General features: G+C 37.9%; 1 protein-coding gene across 3 annotated transcripts in view; it reads right to left on the bottom strand.

The window, feature by feature from the left end:
* The window catches only part of CTDSPL (CTD small phosphatase like), an 85,509-nt gene that overhangs the window by 36,863 nt on the left and 29,793 nt on the right, over positions 1–18,853 (bottom strand). For all 3 annotated transcript variants that reach the window (XM_074830686.1, XM_074830705.1, XM_074830694.1), the window contains exon 2: positions 646–800. In XM_074830686.1, coding sequence (XP_074686787.1) covers positions 646–800 — 155 coding nt within the window. The remainder of the gene's footprint in view (positions 1–645; positions 801–18,853) is intronic.

Here is an 18,853-nt window from a genome sequence, read left to right as displayed (position 1 = left end):
TTTTATGAATATGGCAAAGCAATATAATTACTAGAACTCAATGAAAGTAACATGCTGCTCTGACATTCAGTGCTTTGAAGTGCTAAAAGTTTTCATCCATTAGTTTGACTTACTAGGTAAACAAAACTTAATAATCTGGAAAAATGCCAAAATCCAATACATCTGGACTCAGCATGCATTAAATATAGGTGAACTGGTTAGGAAAAACGTCCAAACAATTATAGTTCTCCCCCTTTCTGAACTGTTTTTATGTCACTGAAAACCCTTTCAACTGACATTCAAACAGGCTCCACTACATCCAGTGGACACATTTTAACCTTCCTGTAGTTTGGAAAGAGAACCAAAGCTAAAGAAAACTCAGCATCTTAAATTTTATAAGAGGTCCACATTTTTTTAGTGTCTTACTCAGGTTTTATATGTTGTTTGCCTATAAAATGTATAGTGCCAATACCCTTCATGAAATTTAGTTTTAAATTGCAGCTGAATAGATAGTATTAGCAATTCACCATCAAAACAGTAATTTTTTGTTTAACTCATAACATGTTCCCCATGAGGGAAACCTATTAAAACAAACCTTCAGAAGCACAGAGTTAAACCCTGGTTACAAAAGACCTATATATTAGCAAAATAAGAGAAAATCCTGACCTTCTGAAGTCCTCCATTCTCCTCCACCAAAGGAGGAAGAGCACTGGTGCTATTGGTAGATGGTGGTTCGACATTGTAGTCACGAAAGCAGCAGAATAAGGTGCTAAAGATACTTCGACTCCTCTGCTTCTTCAAGCTGATATTACATTGGGACACTAGGAAAAAAAAAAAACAAACAGCAGAAAAATAAATTAATGTAGCACAGACTTCGTTTTCCAGACCACAATGACTGAATTTGAAATACATGGTTACTACCTCAGAAGTCCTTCTCAAGTCTTAAGATAACCTCACAGAGATTTTCCATCATATTGAGACCTCCGTCCTTCTGTTTCAACACATTTTTTCCTTGTCAAAACTCACACGGTGACATTAGCCTATTATTGATCAACCTGGATCTCTGCACAAAGGTTTTCCCATACTAAGATACTACACACTGAGAGTTTTCCTAGAAACATCCAAAGTAGATACTATGAATTACATTAAATAACTTGCTGCTAAAATAGGTATCTGGACTGAGGAAGCAAACAGGACTGATCTAAAACAGAAGAGATGCAATAAATGCCTACTGATGCACAGGCATATTTTCTAGCCAAATACACGATCATGTGTGGAACATTTATACTCCTGCAAGGGTCAGAAAAGGATCTGAGATGTTTCCTCTGTCACTGTTTAACAGCATTGCTGGAGGACAAAAGTCACAACACAGAGACAGCACTGTGAGCTGCAACACTGGCTGCAGGAGGAGCAAGTCTGCAGAGGGTGTTACTAAATAAACAGGAGTCCCAGCCTTTCTTTTCAACTTGCTTATTGGTCTACAAGGCTAAAAAAAACACGAACTGGTAAAAAATTACATACAGCTCAATGAAAGCAAATGTACCATTTTTAAAGACTAAAAACTGTAGATAAAAGTAATGGTTTGGAGAAAAGAAATGCACATTTAGTGATTTCCCTAAGATTCGAACTCCCCAAAATTAGATCTTGAACACACATTAAAATAAAAGGTTGGAAAAAAATTTTATAATATTTTAAGTAATACTTGATTTGGTCACCAAATATTTTAATGCTCTATTGTTAGCTAGATGTATTTATTTCCTACATAAGACTGCAACACCTGACATATTTAGCACTCTTCCAGGGCAGGGACTGGCAGATTCACCCTTTTCATCTTGTGCCTTTCATGCAGCCCTTTTATTTTGATGTTTGTTTATACCACTGCAACATATGCTTCTGAACACTACCCTTGCTAACATCCCATGGTAACACGAGAGACAACCATGTCATATGCATCTTGTAAATAACTGCTTAACCACAACTATTACCATGAATACCATGCACCCTGCCAGAGACAGGCACTCCTCTCTGCTGTCCTGCCTTACCTTAACCAATTTACCCTCTCCATTAAGCAGAGGAGTATCTTAGACTAAAGAGATTAATGGCTTCCTTTTCAGGGTCAACAAATGATTTAATTTAAAATACATGCAAACAAGCCCAAACAAGTTATTTTTTGTTCGTTTTTTACAGCTATGCAGTAGTGCATCTTAAAGTACCAAAACCTTTAGAAGGTGGATTACACTGAGAAAAAAGGATGCTATGAAAGTTGTAGCACCAAGCAGGTTAATAGCCATCCACGCCTGGCATAGTTTACTTACATTCTTCATTAGAAGGAACAAAACACTCCCCCCATCCCAAAGTTAGTGGGTAAGTGAAATTCTTGGTAAGTCCCATTACACACATCAATATATAATTCCCCATCTTTCTTCCTCTCTCAGATTATTAGGGAACTGCCACATACATCTACATTCCTCCTGATATTACAAATATATCAAGTGCAATCGGGGCAATTGGCAAAAGATATACACATAATATAATTATTAAAATGTAAAGAAAATATCAGTGAAAGAAGAGCTGTGTATGAAATGGAACAAATCTCTCCTGGAAGACTTAAGGGATACCATCGCGCTCTGAAGTCAGAAGCTGTGCAGGTACACGCGTGCACTTTGACAAGAAAGCCTCATGGTGCAGATTTTGAGTGAACTTTCAAGTACTCTCTGAAAATATAACAAAATCTTCTGATTTTGTAGAGTCAGCATAAGCTAGACATTGATACTTTCTCCTCTCAAAGCACCTGCAAGGTGTCCAACAGGTCCAACGTAATTTTCTGTTCTATATGTATTTCCGTATTTGCCTAAATATTTTTCAGCCTTAAGGGAGCAAGCTATGTTCACGTTCAGCTATTAATTGCTACTAAGAGGTAAGTGTACTGGTATCAAAAACTAAATGGGTTTTATAAACTTTCACCATTTAGAATGTACTCAAGTAACAGAATAAAATCAGAATGTTACATTCTGTTTGCAACAAATTTGCAGAAACATGCATTTACAAATTCCCAAAGGATACCTGTGCAGCTATGAAGGAGTTTTTCAAAACAGCACTCAAGAAAACTTGTAGCACAAGCACAAACAAGTTTGTTGCAGTATCATCCAGGCAAGGAGAACTCCTTTCTGACCTTAAACATTGCTGAAATTAGAATGGGAAGCATAGTGCTGTGTGTCATGTTCCCTGCAGCTACTGCCACAGAAACCTCCCTAAGAATTTGTATTTTGTTTTCAGTGTCTACTTAAAAATATGACAGCAAATAGTCACATCTGAATGCTTAAAACAGAAATGCTCATACACTGCATTTACGATAAGCTTTTGTCTTTCCTGGACTTCATAAGGTACAAGAACATAACGTTAAACTTCATTCTGCAAACAATTTTTGTGCATTAAATAGTTCTCCAGAAGCCAAGACTGCATTTTATAATAAAGTCCGATTTAGATTCTAGGCTGGGATTGAGATAGGTCTTCAATGCAGGATCTGTTTCTATAAAGTTAATAAAAAGCGTTAAGCAAGAAAAACTAATTACCAAATGTTTGTGTAAGCAATGCTGCAGAGTACTTCTGAGCTTAGTCTTTGGAAGGTTAATGAACACCAACAGCACGCAATGAAAAAATTTACCTGAACCATCATGTTTGTCCCCAAAGCTCATAACGCTAAGATCACACCATGGATGGTCTGGACACACAAAGAACCATATTAACTGATTACAGGATGAAGTCCCAAATTTTCAAGAGAAATTCTGCCCAGTAACAACTACAGTGTTTAATGGAAAGGAATGAAAGCGGAGATGCTGCGTGGGCTCCGATGGCTATGGCTTTATAAAGACACACGTGGCCAAGAGACACTGGAACTCCTCGTCTCTAGTGATTCCTCAGATCTGTTCACATCTTGCTGCTCTGAGCTGCTGTTTGGAGCAAGCCTTTCAATTGGGTATGAATTACAGCAGTGTTTTTAAATTCATAACTTACAGCCTCAGCTGCACGCACAGCAGATCAACAGGAACAACATAACCATTTAAGAATGAGCGCTTGTATCTTCTACATAGGGATAAAAGAGGCAGTAAACAGAGTAAATGTAAGTAAACATTAAAAAAAGGTCAGAAAAAACCTACTGATTTGTTCAAATCCTTTTAGAATACTTGTCTTCCTTGATCAAATTATACATTTCAAATCTGGCCGCTCACCTTCACTGACTGAAATAGTTGTTCTAGGAAACATAATCCTTCATACCGTTTCTCATCTTGGCAATTTTGCCATTCGTAATACAATGGTGTTTCAAACAGGTCTTTCCACTAATTTAGATGGTATTTCAAAGAGATCCTTTTTTTTTTTTTTTTTAATAATGTATTACAGAGGCCTTACTGTGACTTAATAAATGATAATTTTGGATGCAGTATGGAACAGAAGTCATCAAGTGGCCATGTTGTATTAACATACACAGGTATTGCATATGTAGAAAAGATTTGCACTGTGTCTCATTTTTAGCAACTGTGAGCGTGTTATGCATCACAGAAAATAGTTTCTCCTTCCTTAGTTACAATGGACCACATGCAATACATATGCTGTTTGCTAGATTTGCTTTTCTTGAAGCAGTGACAGTACAAATATAACAACTATAAAGGTGTAAAGAGGCATTAATATTGAATCACTACCATGAATTTAGGTATTCTGGATGCTAGCAAATTTTAAAGAGAAAAAAACTGCAGAGGACAAAACCTGGTGTTCCTTAAAAGCCTATAGATAAGACCAGGTAGTAATGATGCTGGAATGGTAAACTGAATTATCTAAACTCCAAGTCTGAGCAGCATCCAGAATACGGAATTTAAAGGACTTTTTCTTTTTTTCCCTTCCATCTGTTGGGAGTTACAATCTTGATTTCTGGAACTGATCTCCTATGACATCCACAGAAGTACTATACTCACTACCCCTATCACCACTGAATGCTGAAGACAGCTTGTAAGTGACCTTTTCTATCTTAAACACTGCATACCAAACACGTAAACACCGTGTACCGGAAAAGCCCAGGCAAAACAACTTTGCAATATGAAAAGACGTTATCCATGAAAGCAGAGAAAACTGTAACCAGCAGATATCTGCAGAAGAGTTGAAGAAAGGAACAACATAAGACAGAGTGATGCCTTCCCTTAACACTACCCCAGGTACACTCTAACTGCAGTTTAAGGACCTTCTTACCTGAAGACATCAACTGCATATGTAACTGTTCTCAACAAATTCCTCTTTCATGACTTTGTCCCATCACAGCCAACAGTTTAGCTGTTTCGTAACTCTGATCCTCCTCGTTTCTTATCTTTCTACTGTCTCCAATTCATATTTTTGAGAGGGACTAGAAACACACACACAATATCCAAGATGAAAGGAGAGCACCGTGAATTTATACACCCACACAATGCTTTGTTCCCTTACTTTTCTAATAATTCCTAATATCTTATATGAGTTTTATAACAAATGAACATTGGGCTAATGTGATTTTTCAGAAGATCTTATTGTAACACCACGATCTCTTCATTGTAGATATTTCAGGCATCACTACAAATGTAAGTCAAAAACTCCTATCTCTTCCCATGCAGAATATTTCCTGTGGCTCTACACTTAATTTCATCTGCTATTTTAGAGGCTAGTCATTCAAAATCATGTCACCTTCCTACAACTCTTCACAGTTAAGTTTTAAATCTATACACAGATGCACAAACAAATACACACCCCTTTCCCTTACAAATCTTATCACCTTATTTCCTTTTCCATATGGTTTAATGCTACACCAAAGAGCAGACTGCACAGATCTCTGTGTAACTTCTTTCCCAGGGATCTCATGGAGGCCTGCAAGAGCCTTCAGAAAGCACTTTGTCAAATTATCTGAATTTGTAAAAGATTATTTGCAGACAGAGTCAGAAACAGGAGAACAGCTCTTCCTGCCTAGGAGGGAAGTCCCTCTGGTGCGTATTTTCCTGATTTGAAAGTGCAGGGTCTCGCCTATAATTTCCAGATGCTATTTCTAAAGACTGCTTGTAACCTGTGTGGTACCCACTGCTTGCAGGTAAGTTAATTCTTGAATGGCCTGCAAGTTTCTGGAATCAAAGACTGTCCACAGAACTGTGCTTATCGAGGTCTTCTGGCAAGTCCTAATGAACCCACAGCACTACTCAGCCTGGGGAGGGGTTCAAGGAAAGATAAAACCAGGCTTTAAAATAAATTACTGCAATCACATAAGCTTAAATGGAAGATATGCAACCATACTGGCTGGTTATACAAAGAGAACAGGAAGAAAAAAACCCCAAACACCACACCCCAAATATTACAGACAAATGCTATAATGGAAATTAATACAAGAGTATGCTAATAGAAGTCATCTACAGCGTCTTCTCAAACCTCCTTTCACTCAAACCATCCTTTGGAGGCAGAAACATTGCACAGTTCCAACAGCAGCGCAAGTTACACAGTAAAGAAAAAGCTTTTCCCTCCTGAACTCTATTCTGAAGTAGTTTAGCTCAGGCTTCTCCCATCAAATTTTGCTGTAGTTGTGTGAAACTACAACAGATTGTTGTGCAGCTGTCACACAATAAACCCCTCGCTGCTGCAGCAAGCCACCATGGGATGACTGGAGGGCTCCTAATGCAGCCCACTCCTCTGCAGTGCCTGAGCAAACTAATTAGCACTGAATTTTTCCTAATTAAATTAAAGCAATAGCCAGTTCTCCCAAATAATATAAATTGGGTAATAAAGAGACTTTCTGTGTGTTTACAGATGAACTTGCTAAATGCAGTAAAATTAACATCTGTGTATCATGAACCCTTCATGAACAAGTTTGTTTGTAACACAAAATGGAAAGACACAAGTCAGAATAAAGCAGTATTAAACAAAGCCTTTCTCCAAAAAGAAACTGTATCTGATCTTATTAGAAAAATAAAATTTTATAACCTTTATGACTCAAGCTAGAAACAGTTAAGTAACAGAGAACCGTTAACTTTTCTTACAGAGCTCCTGTTTTTGTGATGTATTGATGAGGATAGAAATTATTTTACAATACCTGGTGCCAAATCTGTACATGATGCCCATATAACTTTGGCTTTAAATGCCATTTTCAGTTTATCATTGAAAAGTTTAATCTTCCACTTAAGTTTTGCAGAAAATATAGCAATAACAGCACTGTTACATACCTGAAACAACTGCCCACACTGGTTTAACCTTCAAACATATATAACCCAAGGAAATTGCTCCATTTATATTCAGCATGATATACCCCTGAATTATCTTAATTTCAACTGAAGCTGGCAACCTCTTTCCCCCCCCAAAAAACATTATTAAATAAACTTAAGGTTTTGAGTTTTCCACTGAAATTATTTCTTTGAAGGCAGGGATCCTAGACTAGTTTAGTGAAAGAAAAATCTTTCCAAAACATTTAACTCACCCTCCTCATCAAACCCTTTCCCACACACTGCATTAGTAGTCTGCTTTGGATGGAACTGATTGCACAGCTAGGGGCCAATAAATAAAAGCTTAAATATGTAAGACAGGTGGGGACATGGGGAAAAAATAACCAAGTAACTTATTTTTACTTTTGAGATAATCTCTTCATCTCACTTTCAATAAAGTAGGTCACTGCACTTGGATCTGAAAATATGTCAATATGATTTATGAACTTTTAGAAATTTTAGGAAAAACTGAACATTACTTGTTAAGTCATTCCATGATGTTCTGAAAAACAAGTTCAGAAGTTGCACCAGTACAGTAAGATCAAATGGTTACACAAGAAAAAGAGGAGTTATCTAGTGGGTATCAGAACACTGCAGTTTACTTTCCATACCTGCGAAAGTCCTACAAAAATACACTTTCATGTAGTACCTATGACAAAAGGAGAAGAATCATCGGGATGAACATTAATTCAAGACAGCTAAAGCTGTACAAAGGAAAAAGACCTCTGCCTAACCAAACAAAGCCTTGGGAACACTTTTGTTGTGTCAGCTTAAAGTAAAAAACTTCTTTTGCCCTACATAAATTATTTGTAATAGTCCTCAAATCTGGGTGGATTAAATATCTGCCATTGGTTACTGGATGCTCATTTTCTAGTGATCAGAAGTAGTGAAATTCTGAAGTAACTTTTTTAATACACAACTGAGAACTCAGCACTGCTCTCTCTCTACAAGTCTGTGATGCATCATGAGATAGATACAGCTAGTAAATGTTAAAAACAGCAACTGTACACAGAAGCCTCTTAACTGACAAGGAGGGATAAGAAATCATGAAAAGGCTCAAAATAGCACAAAAACCTGCCAGATCCCAAGGCAAATTCCAAAACCACAAAGCAGTTGGTACACTTCAGTCTGCACACTGAGGTTTGGTTGGACATAGATATATATGATGGTAAAATCTTCGTATCATATGTCTCAGCTTCTCATATAAGCCATGATTTGAACACCTGTGCTGTCTTGCAGTGTTGCAGTATTCAAGAAGTTAGGAGGGTTGCTACTAGGAAATGCTATGTTAAAAGAAATGCATCTGTCAGAGCCCAACTACTTGTATTTATTCAGCTTGAAGACTGAAGGCAGATTCACTGCTTCAGAGGCATATGCATTTCATAATGAAGCTGAAAAGTTAAAAACCGTTTTAACAACCTAATTAACCTGCTGAACTAAGTTTTGAGTGAAATACTTTCAAGTTCAAATTAGCGCAGATTTTGGCCACCTTCTTTCCTGCTCCAGTGCTTGACAAGCTAACAGGGCTACATTGAGACCACTTCCAATTTCAAGAAGCAGCACACGTAGATTTGTATCTTCACAAGACTGAAAGGTAGGTCTCCTTGTGATCCAGGAAGGAACTAATTAATACTTAGCACTTTCATTTTTGTGCCATACTTTGTGCCTTGCCACTGGAACATCCAGGGACAGAAGATGGATGAGAATACAAAGGAGAAGTTAGGAGATGTCCACCTTCAGCAGTGTTCCAGTAACTCCTCCAGCAAGATGAGCCAGGGAGTTGCTGTACCTTTGCCTTCTACATGAACAGCTGGACAGCATTTAAACAGAAGCTGAATGTGCCCATCCAGCCTTGCCTGGGTTCTCCTCTGAGCTAAAGGAGAGACCCAGCTACGCGCATCCATCCACCTGGTCAGCATGTGACATCCTGCGAGAGAGCATCAAGGATCAAGGGCCCGTAACAGGGTGCCCTGATCTTCAAGGCTGACCTGTGCACGTTTGCTTCCTTTTCACATAGGACTAAGTAGCAGCTGAACACACTAAAAAAGTGCTACAAACATATACAACATTTTCTTAATGCGTGTATGCATATATGTACACATATATGCATATACATGCATTTCACAGTTGAACCTTTTCCTAGTTATTTTCTTTTTTTGAGAAGAGCCACAGCACTTCATACATTCCAGAGAAGCCTATGGATATAAATTCTCAAAACATACACATGCTTAAAAAAATAAAACTAGTAAATAAAATAAATAACTAGCCACACCCCACAGCCCATCAGCTGGTAACCTGAAACACTAACAGAGCTGTCACATGTACAAAGGACCAGAACCACTTGAAAAAAAAGATAAAGAATTAAAAGAAATAAAACTCATCTCACTTTCACACTACACACAAGGCAAGGCTGCAGTTTAGTGTTTGCTGGGAGAAGTGATCAAACTCCAAGTTTTTTTCCTTTTTCTAAAACAAAATATTTCACTTCTGAAGTAAAATTCATGCAATGCAAAAGCAGTGCTTCAAAACAGTTTAAGGGAAAAATAAAATACAGCAAACAATGCAAAAGTAGCTCCAGTACCAAAAGATTACTACCATTTTTAACTGAATGGAAAATGATGCTAACTGAACTACGCAGGCAACATTATGGAGATGTATTATGCTACAAAATAAACATAACTTTCTGCAGTGACATTATGGAGCCATGCCTCTGTACCTCTAGTGCTTCAGTAAATTTAATGTTTAGTCTCAGCCACAGTAATCTATAAATAGTGTAGAAGTAATATCCATAAAATATGATACATTGAAGGTAGCAGCACACCATGAAGATTCACTTAAAAAAGATGTATTTTCTGTAAAAAAAGAAAATCGAAGCATTTCAGAAGCTGCAGCATTTCTTTGTTGTTTGAGCAGCTCAGTCTTTGCTCAGTCTGGAGATTTTCCCAGCGCCGAGGTTTGGAGCGGCAGTTGAACAGGAAATACTGTGCAGTCTGTGCATGCATTACATTCCTGTCCCGCCCCGAGCGGGCGGCCGACAAACAAACCTTTCTTCTAGTAAAAGACAGAAAAAAAAAAAAAGAAAAAAAAGAAAAAAAAAAAAAGAAGGCAGACTGCACAAAGTTCACCAGCAGATGTGGCCTATGAATCCAAACCAGCCTTTTCTGCTGATAGAGAGAATTCGATGCATTTGCAATGTTGGTGTAACGTCACGGTTTTGTGAAGCTGGATCAGCAAAGACCTGGAAGTTTAAAGATGCAAAATCTGCAATGCTGAGCTTCTGCAGGGTGCTGTAAGTGAGCAGTAATTGCATGTATGTCAGAGTGTTTAAGAAGGTTTTGCCAAATATTAGTAGCAGCTTACAGTTAAGCTGCAACAGTCGATCAGAACTGAATTTTGTACAGCAAAAAAGACCTAATTGCAAAAAGAGGATTGTTTTATTTCCATTTTATGTGTAGCACTAACAAACAAGGACTCAGCACTTAAGTTTGTCTTCAACCGTAAAGTAACAAACACGAGCTAGTAACCAGAACATATGTTTGTGTATCTCGACTCTTTTGAATTGCTCCCAGGTTGGCCTCTTAAATCCTGGAAGACATCTAATAATAATTTGTTAAATACTTGCGAGGGAAGGCAAAGGAGAAACAAACAAATGGAAACATGAGCAGCACATGGGGTCAAAATGGCAGCATCGCAGAGTTTGTTAGTCACGGTTGATACCCTCTGGCATCGGAAGAGGATTAGAGTCAAAACGGCAATAAAGCAAATGTAAACAAGCATGTGTTTATAGAGAAAAAATATGTACAGTATCCGATCTGCTCTGCTTTGGATTGTGCTTACATGTAACATGGTAGGAAAGGCAGAAAAGAACAACTTGCTGAATGCTGAGTAGCTAAAACACAGGAAAAGCAGATACAAGAGAGCAACACGCGGGCATCTGAAGCCATCACTCAACCAAAGCAGTTAAACTAATTCAAAGCTGGTATAATAAAAAAAAAAAACAAAACCAAAAACAAACAACAGTCTTTGAACCAATGATGATTAAACAAAAAAGAGTGAAAAACAAGCTAAAGAAAAGCACTTTTGGACAGTGTGTTTTATTACACATGGTATGAATGTACAGACAGACACTCGCACGTGGCACAGACACGCAGCCGCTGCAACCCCAGGCCACGTTTTCCTTAAGTTATGCCATGAAATCAGTATGAAGTTACTGAAGAGCTGTAAAAGCCCCTTTTTCTGTGCTCCACAGGCACGGTGCAGTGTGTAAAACACCAAGCTATCCACCAGCTGCACATGTTATCCAATCAATTAATTTTTCAAGTCAAATTGTGATCCAAACCTGAAGAATATTGCTGGGTATCATACCCATGATCAGCTCATTTCCTTATCAAGTTTTTTCAGTTTAACAAATAGGTGTTTGGGGTTTTTTCCCTCCCCGTGACCAAATCAAGATGAGTTTCTTTCTGCCTCCTGCTGCAAACAGTTTGACTCAAACACAGGTGAGTTTTGGTACTCTTTTTTTGACTTGAAAAGTATGAGACAAGTGGTTCACCAAACCCAGTTGTAGAAAAAAATTTTTCTACTCTCTTTCCCCTCAAAAATACTAGCACACCTCCAACCAAAGCCTTATCAAAACCTTGCTCCTCTGAGGAGAGTAAGCTTAATTTACTTTCCCAAAGTACAGCCGTAAGGTGTTCCCACAGAGACACAGCAACATTCCCAACTGTACTTTTTGCTGCAAATACTTCAGCAAGACATCAAATCTAAAATATTAGTCTATTTTTGCAAGCTTTCTCATCTCTTTCCTAGGAACAGCTTGCAAAAATGCTGTTAAAGGCATCCCTTTATGCTCCCTAAATGCTCCCTTGCAAGAAAAAGTTTTGTTTCTCCATTTCGCCTTCTGAATTTTTTGTTCGCTCCCTAGGGATATTTTGGAACAGGCTACAATTCTCATTCCTGCCAGAGAAGTCGCTCATCCAAAGTTTGCTCCCCAAAAGATACATCCGTAATAGTAAAAATTAAACTAGGATGCCTTTTTCTTTTTGTAGCTCCTTTGATGCCTAATTCCAATTACCACTTATTTCTCCCAACCCACTGTTGTTTTGTGGATATTGAGTGCAGTTCTCATAAAACATCCACTCTGCGAGAAAGTACACATTTAAAATGACGGTGTTTCTGGTAACATGTTTTACAGAATGAAAGCCATTTAAATCATGTAATTTCTGGAAAAGGCTCTGTCTTAATGGAGTAAGTAACATGCATGACTACTTATAAAATATTTACCTTCTTTCTTTGGAAGAAAAATAGAAGTTCTGTAACTTCAAAAAGTCATTGACTTGAATACAGATGTAGTTATTTGGACCAAATACTGTTTTTTCACGTTCCTCCTTGCCCCTCACCAAATTTCTCTATATGACAAAACCCAGATACAAAGGAAGAAAGAACCCCACTCAGTAGGAAGACGAAACTTTCTTTAAATCTGTGCTTCAGTCATTAATATAATCTAAAAGTAATAGCTGTTTCTAACAACTAAAAATGCTCTTGAAATCAAGTTACAGCCAGCATAGAGTTAGTAGTATCACTTCAACAGGTTATTTAAATCCAGTGCTTCTGGTACCAAAATTAAAACATCAGATTTTGATTATAAACTGAATTGTTGCATCTTTAGTTGCAGGGATTTCTCAAGGAGCAGTCTGGAAGTCCCTTGAGTGTATCTGCTGGAACAGAATCTGACTTAGAGGAATCGTTGCTAAAGTAATTTTTCCTCCAGCTTTAGCTTCCATGGAGTATCTTTTACCCAACCTTAGATTACCCTTCATAAATTCTTTTTTTAAAAATACTTGTAGTACTTATGGATGTGTACTACAAGTGCATATTACAGAGAGAAAAATGTTTTCAATTTTATTTGCTTTTTTTTCTTCATTGCATCTATGCACACCAGTTAAGCTAGAAAGAATTTTGATGAATTTAAGTTTTCAGTAAGATCTACACTTATTTGTAACTATATCAAATCTAAAGTGATTACAACATCAACCACTGTGGGTTTTCAATTCAATTGAAGTGTCACCTGCAGAACAGCAGCACTGCCAGTTAACTCTGACAAAAATTTTATGCTGTGGCTCATCTTTCTGAAACAAAGCATCTATTGTTACACTCCTAAGTTTAAAAAAAAAAAAAAAAAAAAAGGCAACACAAAAGCATACTGCACATTCTCATTAATAACTTGTTAAATACCTAGCATTGCCCTGATGAAGCACGAGCCCTCTTCTCCACAGCATTCAAACTCCTCTTCTCTGGGGTGTATTTAAAAAGGCCAGTAGGATACATGCTGTCATTTTTGAAAGACAGTGTAATGTACTCATATTAAGTTTAAAACATCGAAATGTCTATCTGAATCCTGATCAACTACAAAAAAAAAAAAACCCTGACTATAGAGGAAGGAACAGCCAAAACCAATACACATCTGACATTATTTAAAAATGTTCAGGAGTCTGATACAAAGATTTTTATGTCCCCACTGGTTGGATATGTATGTTGTACCAAAACACGAAGTTTAACTAAACATCAAAACCACCTTTAAGAAAACATTCAACTCGCCTCATTCAGCAAGCCCCTAATTTATATTAAAAAGTGTAATATTTCACATTAAGAATTAAAAAGCCTGAAATGGTAACTATCAACAGTCTATAAGGTAATTCAACAAATGCCAGCAACCACTGTAAGAGCAGGGACTGCAGGGACTGCTTAATATTAAGTGTATTTTCAACTGATCCCAAGAAATAAATCGGAAAATATTAATTTCTAGCTCCTCTGACCTTGTACTTTGGACTCAAGATTATTTTACCCTTCAGCATTCCCAGACCATTACAAGCAGCACATGCTCACCTGGAAATATGATATTCAGAAAGCTAAAACTAGATTAAGAATGAAACAAAAGATACAGGAAACTGCAAGCTTTGTATGATAAAGTTACTACAGTTTTCACCAAAAAAACCACCCAGTGCCCAACTTCTAGAAATTCCTTTCTAGAACAAAGCCACAGTTTATGGCCTGTTTAGGGATTCAGATAATAAAAAATGAAAATAAATTAATTTTTTGTATTCCATTAAGCTTAACAGGAGGGGATTTTTAAAAAAGCATTTTGGTGACTTAAACAAGTACTTAGATGCCTCTACCAAGCTGACAGTTCAGCTGCAGGTTGGGACAGCTGCAGACACGTTTAATTGCTTCTCCAAACACCCAGAACATCAAGTACTTTTGACCTATTTGAAATATCCTAAACTTTGTACTAAGAGGAATGCACACAATTTAATACCCATGCTTCAACTTCTAACAATCTGGTAAAGCAGAAAGCTACCCACTTACATTTTACATATAAGTCATGAGAAAGCATGAATAACTGATTGCTGTATAAGAACTGAAGATGTTAAATAACCAGTGTCTTGAGGACCACAAGTTTGGAGAAGATAAAAATAAACTGTTTCCTTAATTCTACCAGAAAAAAAAAAAACCCAACCAAAAACCAAAACAGTACAGTAACTTTTTGTTGTTTACTGGAGCAAAAATTATGACATGTAATTATGTGGATACATTCTACAAAACACACTCCTGTTATCCCGAAACAAAGGCCATATATTGATCTTATCAAAGGTAGAATAAAAGGTAAAAATAGCACCTGCACCCATGAACAAAATTAAAACTCTTTCCTAGCTTACTTCTTCAGGATGTGCCTTTGTGCTAATTTTAAGAGATAACCAAGGCATGGTGCAACAGAAATTACTCTAATTTTACAGCTCACCCAGGTCCCAGACTCTCTCAACCTACATTCTTGCCCAAACTGTTTATGCAGAACGTTTCCAGATCAGCTGGTCTCTGCCCAATCTGGCAAAAATAAAAAAAAAAAAAAAAAAAAAAAAAGCTGTTTTCCTTCGTCACTGATGCAGTGGCAAGGGTGAGCAGTTTATTTAGTACATAATGACACAATACTACCCCCACCATTTTGCATTTTTTTTTTTCTTTCTTGGGATAAAAGAGCCAGACTTTTACCATTTACATCAAACAGATCTTACTGTCCTGTTGTTCTTGGCGTTAAAGAAAGCCAGGTCTCACAGAGCACTTACTCTTCATCTCTTAGGGAGGTACGATCCTTGTCTTATTACCAGCACTTCTAACAGCAGAGGTCCCAATTAAGCTCAGAGGAGAGAAGCAGCTGATGATCTCATGCAGGAGCCCAAACCAGATGACTGATCCAGTACATTTATTGCACTTAGCTTAGATGGAAAATCCTAGGCATATGGACCCATCAGCGTTAAATCCTATTAAGCCTATATCTACAAATATACTCAAGCACTTAGAAGGCCATCTTTAGGATTTGCCCCTTCTCCTTCTCCAAAAACAATAAGCTCTAACCTTACCGAGTCCCAGCCAGCACCAACACTGAGCATCGCTCCTCTTCAGTTACTTCACGCTCTCTGCACGGCTCCAACTGACTCGGACTTTGCCAGCTTGCAGTTAAGATGCCTGCACCAGCTCTTCAAGCAGGTGTTCACACAACAAACCCCACTGTGATGTAGGTCTTAACTCAAATGGAGACAGAAGTGGAGAGCAACAACAATTTCTAACTGAAAACTCTACGGGTGCCTCTGGGATACCTGGCTGTGTGCAGCAAAACTCGCACTGAGAAAAGCATTGCCTGAGATGGTCACACCTGCCACAGCTGTGTGCACTGTTTATCCGAATAGCTTTAAAAATCCCTTTTGGCCCGAATAATAAGTATTATGTCCTGTACTATAAAACAGCATAAGTGATTTTAAAAGCTTTCTTCTGACTACTGGCTGAGTGCTATCAGTTTGGGCAGAGCCTCTCCCTGCCCATTGAGTTCCCTCTGCGCAGCCCCAGCATATTCAATGAATTACTAAAATCTAAACAGACTGCTGCATTTGAATTAATCTCCTGAAGCTATACAGAACCAAAGCAGAAAAGCATTGTATGCGACTGCATGCCTGCTGCAAAACAAGATAACTATCTGGCATCTCTCCCACTCCTATATAACCAAAACGGGGAGGACAAATAGCTGCATATTGGCTTCATTACTGCCTTTCTTACATGACCATATTTCTTCTTGGGGACACAGGAAAACACGACAAAAGAAATGCATGACCAAACATGATTTTCCCAGAACAAAACTTAACAAAGATCAACTGTACAAATCTGGAGCTAATTCTTGCAGTACTATGGAGACATTCTCCTTTCTGCTGAAGTAAAACTCCAGTAATATGTGCGCAAGAAAGAAGGCATGAGTCCCCTCCCACAGCCCCAACACAAGCAGGGGATTCCAGCCCTACAAAACAAACAAAGCAAGGTCCGGTGTGCTTAAGACACACACTGCCAAAAATCTCCTGCCAAGACCCAGACAGCTGGTGGTGGGAAGTTTTTGGGTGGTAATGGGTCTCCACATTGAACAAAACTATTATTTTTTTTTTGTTTTAATTACATCATTATAGCTCCAAAGTAGTTTCTGTGGATATTCTCCTTAACCTCCTGGTAGCTCAGTCATCAGCCCAGCTGACCGCAGGCAGTGTTCACAAAGCGAAGCTGATAAGCACTTGTAGGGCGTAATTCATCTGATTTGTCTACACTGGAACCCACCCTAAAAATGCCTTCCTCCTCCCCTCCACTGAGAGCTGCTGCTGAATAGCTCAGCTGTTTATACTGCAAGCACTCACAGTTAGGGGAAAGATCACCATCCCCCACAACACTGATTTAGTCTTTCCTGTAAGTCACTGGAGTTGGCCAAGACCAGAAACAATCCATCAAGCTTGCTTATCTTAAAAATGCTGCAAAATAACCCCTTCATTTAATCCTTCTGCTCCTCTACCCATAACAATGCAACTATCTCCTAACCACTCCAAACTATTAATCTGCATATCCGAAATACATAATGTTGTTCATAAGAAAAGCAAAACAAAACACAGGACTAGGTCTTAGCATGAGGTTCTTCAACAAGGCTGAATCGGGAACAGCGAACACCAAACACAACCTCCCACACCCACCAAGTGTACCCTAGCTTTCCGGATTCCTGGGGACTCCAGCAAGTTCTCCATGATGCACTGCAAGAAAAATGTCATGGTACAGAAAAATCTGATGACAGAACATTTCACGGAAGATTATTTGCCCAAAGTATTATGTGTACTAATGCAAGGATCACAACACAAATCACAAGTGAAAAAGCGTCCGCAAATGGGGCAAAGCTTCTGGATGGGCTTTCACAGCAGTTTTTTCTCCGCTCTTTCTCTCTCCTTTTGCCAAGAGGTGAAAGTGGAAAGTTTTTTCATACAGCGGATGCCTTGGTCACTGAGTTACACAGTACTTAAGCAAGCAAATTATCCACAAAACTTGGGGGTTTTTTCTCATTTGAGAAAATTCAATTGTTCAAAGATCTTATGTTTTATCAGCTAGCTCACATTCATAGGTGAGTCCATGTGCTGAAGAGTCTGCTTTATCCCCTCCTTTAATGAAGGATGAGCACAGTTTCCAAATACCTTCAACAAGCCACATGTTAAAACATGCCTCACCACCATCCAATTACAACGAAGGTTATTACAACACTCATGTAATGTTTGTGCCTGCTTTCTGGCCACAGGTTTTAAGTTTCCCACCACTATCTTTAGTCTTTTGTTTAATCCCAAAGATAGGTGTATCTTCATGAATAACAAAAAAATTGCAAGTCCTACAAATCTGTGACATTCCTCCTGCTCTTCTGCTTATGGTACAAACATCTGTATCAGTTGGTTTTTTTTTTTACGTCATTGGAAATTTCACTGCAAACATTAAGGAATGTGGCTGGCAGTGAATATGTAAAAAAAAAAGAGCTAGAAATGTGTAATTTCTCTTGCAACCACAAGTTTTGGATACTCCTATTAAAAGGAAAAACAATACAAAAATCCGAGTAATGACAGAAGATACTAACTAATCCAAGTGACAACTGGGGACAGAGAATTGAAGTTCCCTTAAAACTTTGGATCAAGTGACAAAAGACAATACTGTATTGTACTTCTTAATAGGATACATGTACTGTAAAGCAAAGAGAAAAAGGTCAACCCCACCAATTAAGACAACCAGTTAAAGAGAACTAGATTTACTTTCTGCTCCACACCAAATTTCCATTTTTTTTGACAAGTGGCTTCATATGTTTTGTGCCATGGTTCCTTGTCTACATACAACTTTTTAAACCCAGGGTAAAAAACACCTACAGAACATTTCCTGCTTCATTTTTATTCTTAGGTAAGGCACACACACAGTCTTTCAATAGGAGCTTGGGGCTGAATATATACTAAAAATTGAGAGGTGATCATATAATTTAATAGTAAGGTCTAGAGGAGTACTTAGCTTGTAACATCCTAACTTTATTCCCTTATCACAGGTAGCATAAATTCCTGCAGTGATATTACGCACTGTTTTATCCAATGTCTAGAAATGACATTAACCATATCTAGGAAACACTGCTAGATGAGGTCCTTAATATTTAAGTAACAATTTAAGTTATGCGTTCCACAAAATATGATTGTGCTGTTTGGATATTACTAATCACCAATATTTTTCCTATTAATAAATTAATT

This window comes from Strix aluco, chromosome 1 (genome assembly GCF_031877795.1).
Source record: "Strix aluco isolate bStrAlu1 chromosome 1, bStrAlu1.hap1, whole genome shotgun sequence".
Classification (NCBI taxonomy): Eukaryota; Metazoa; Chordata; class Aves; order Strigiformes; family Strigidae; genus Strix; species Strix aluco.
This window is presented reverse-complemented; position numbering and strand designations above follow the sequence as displayed.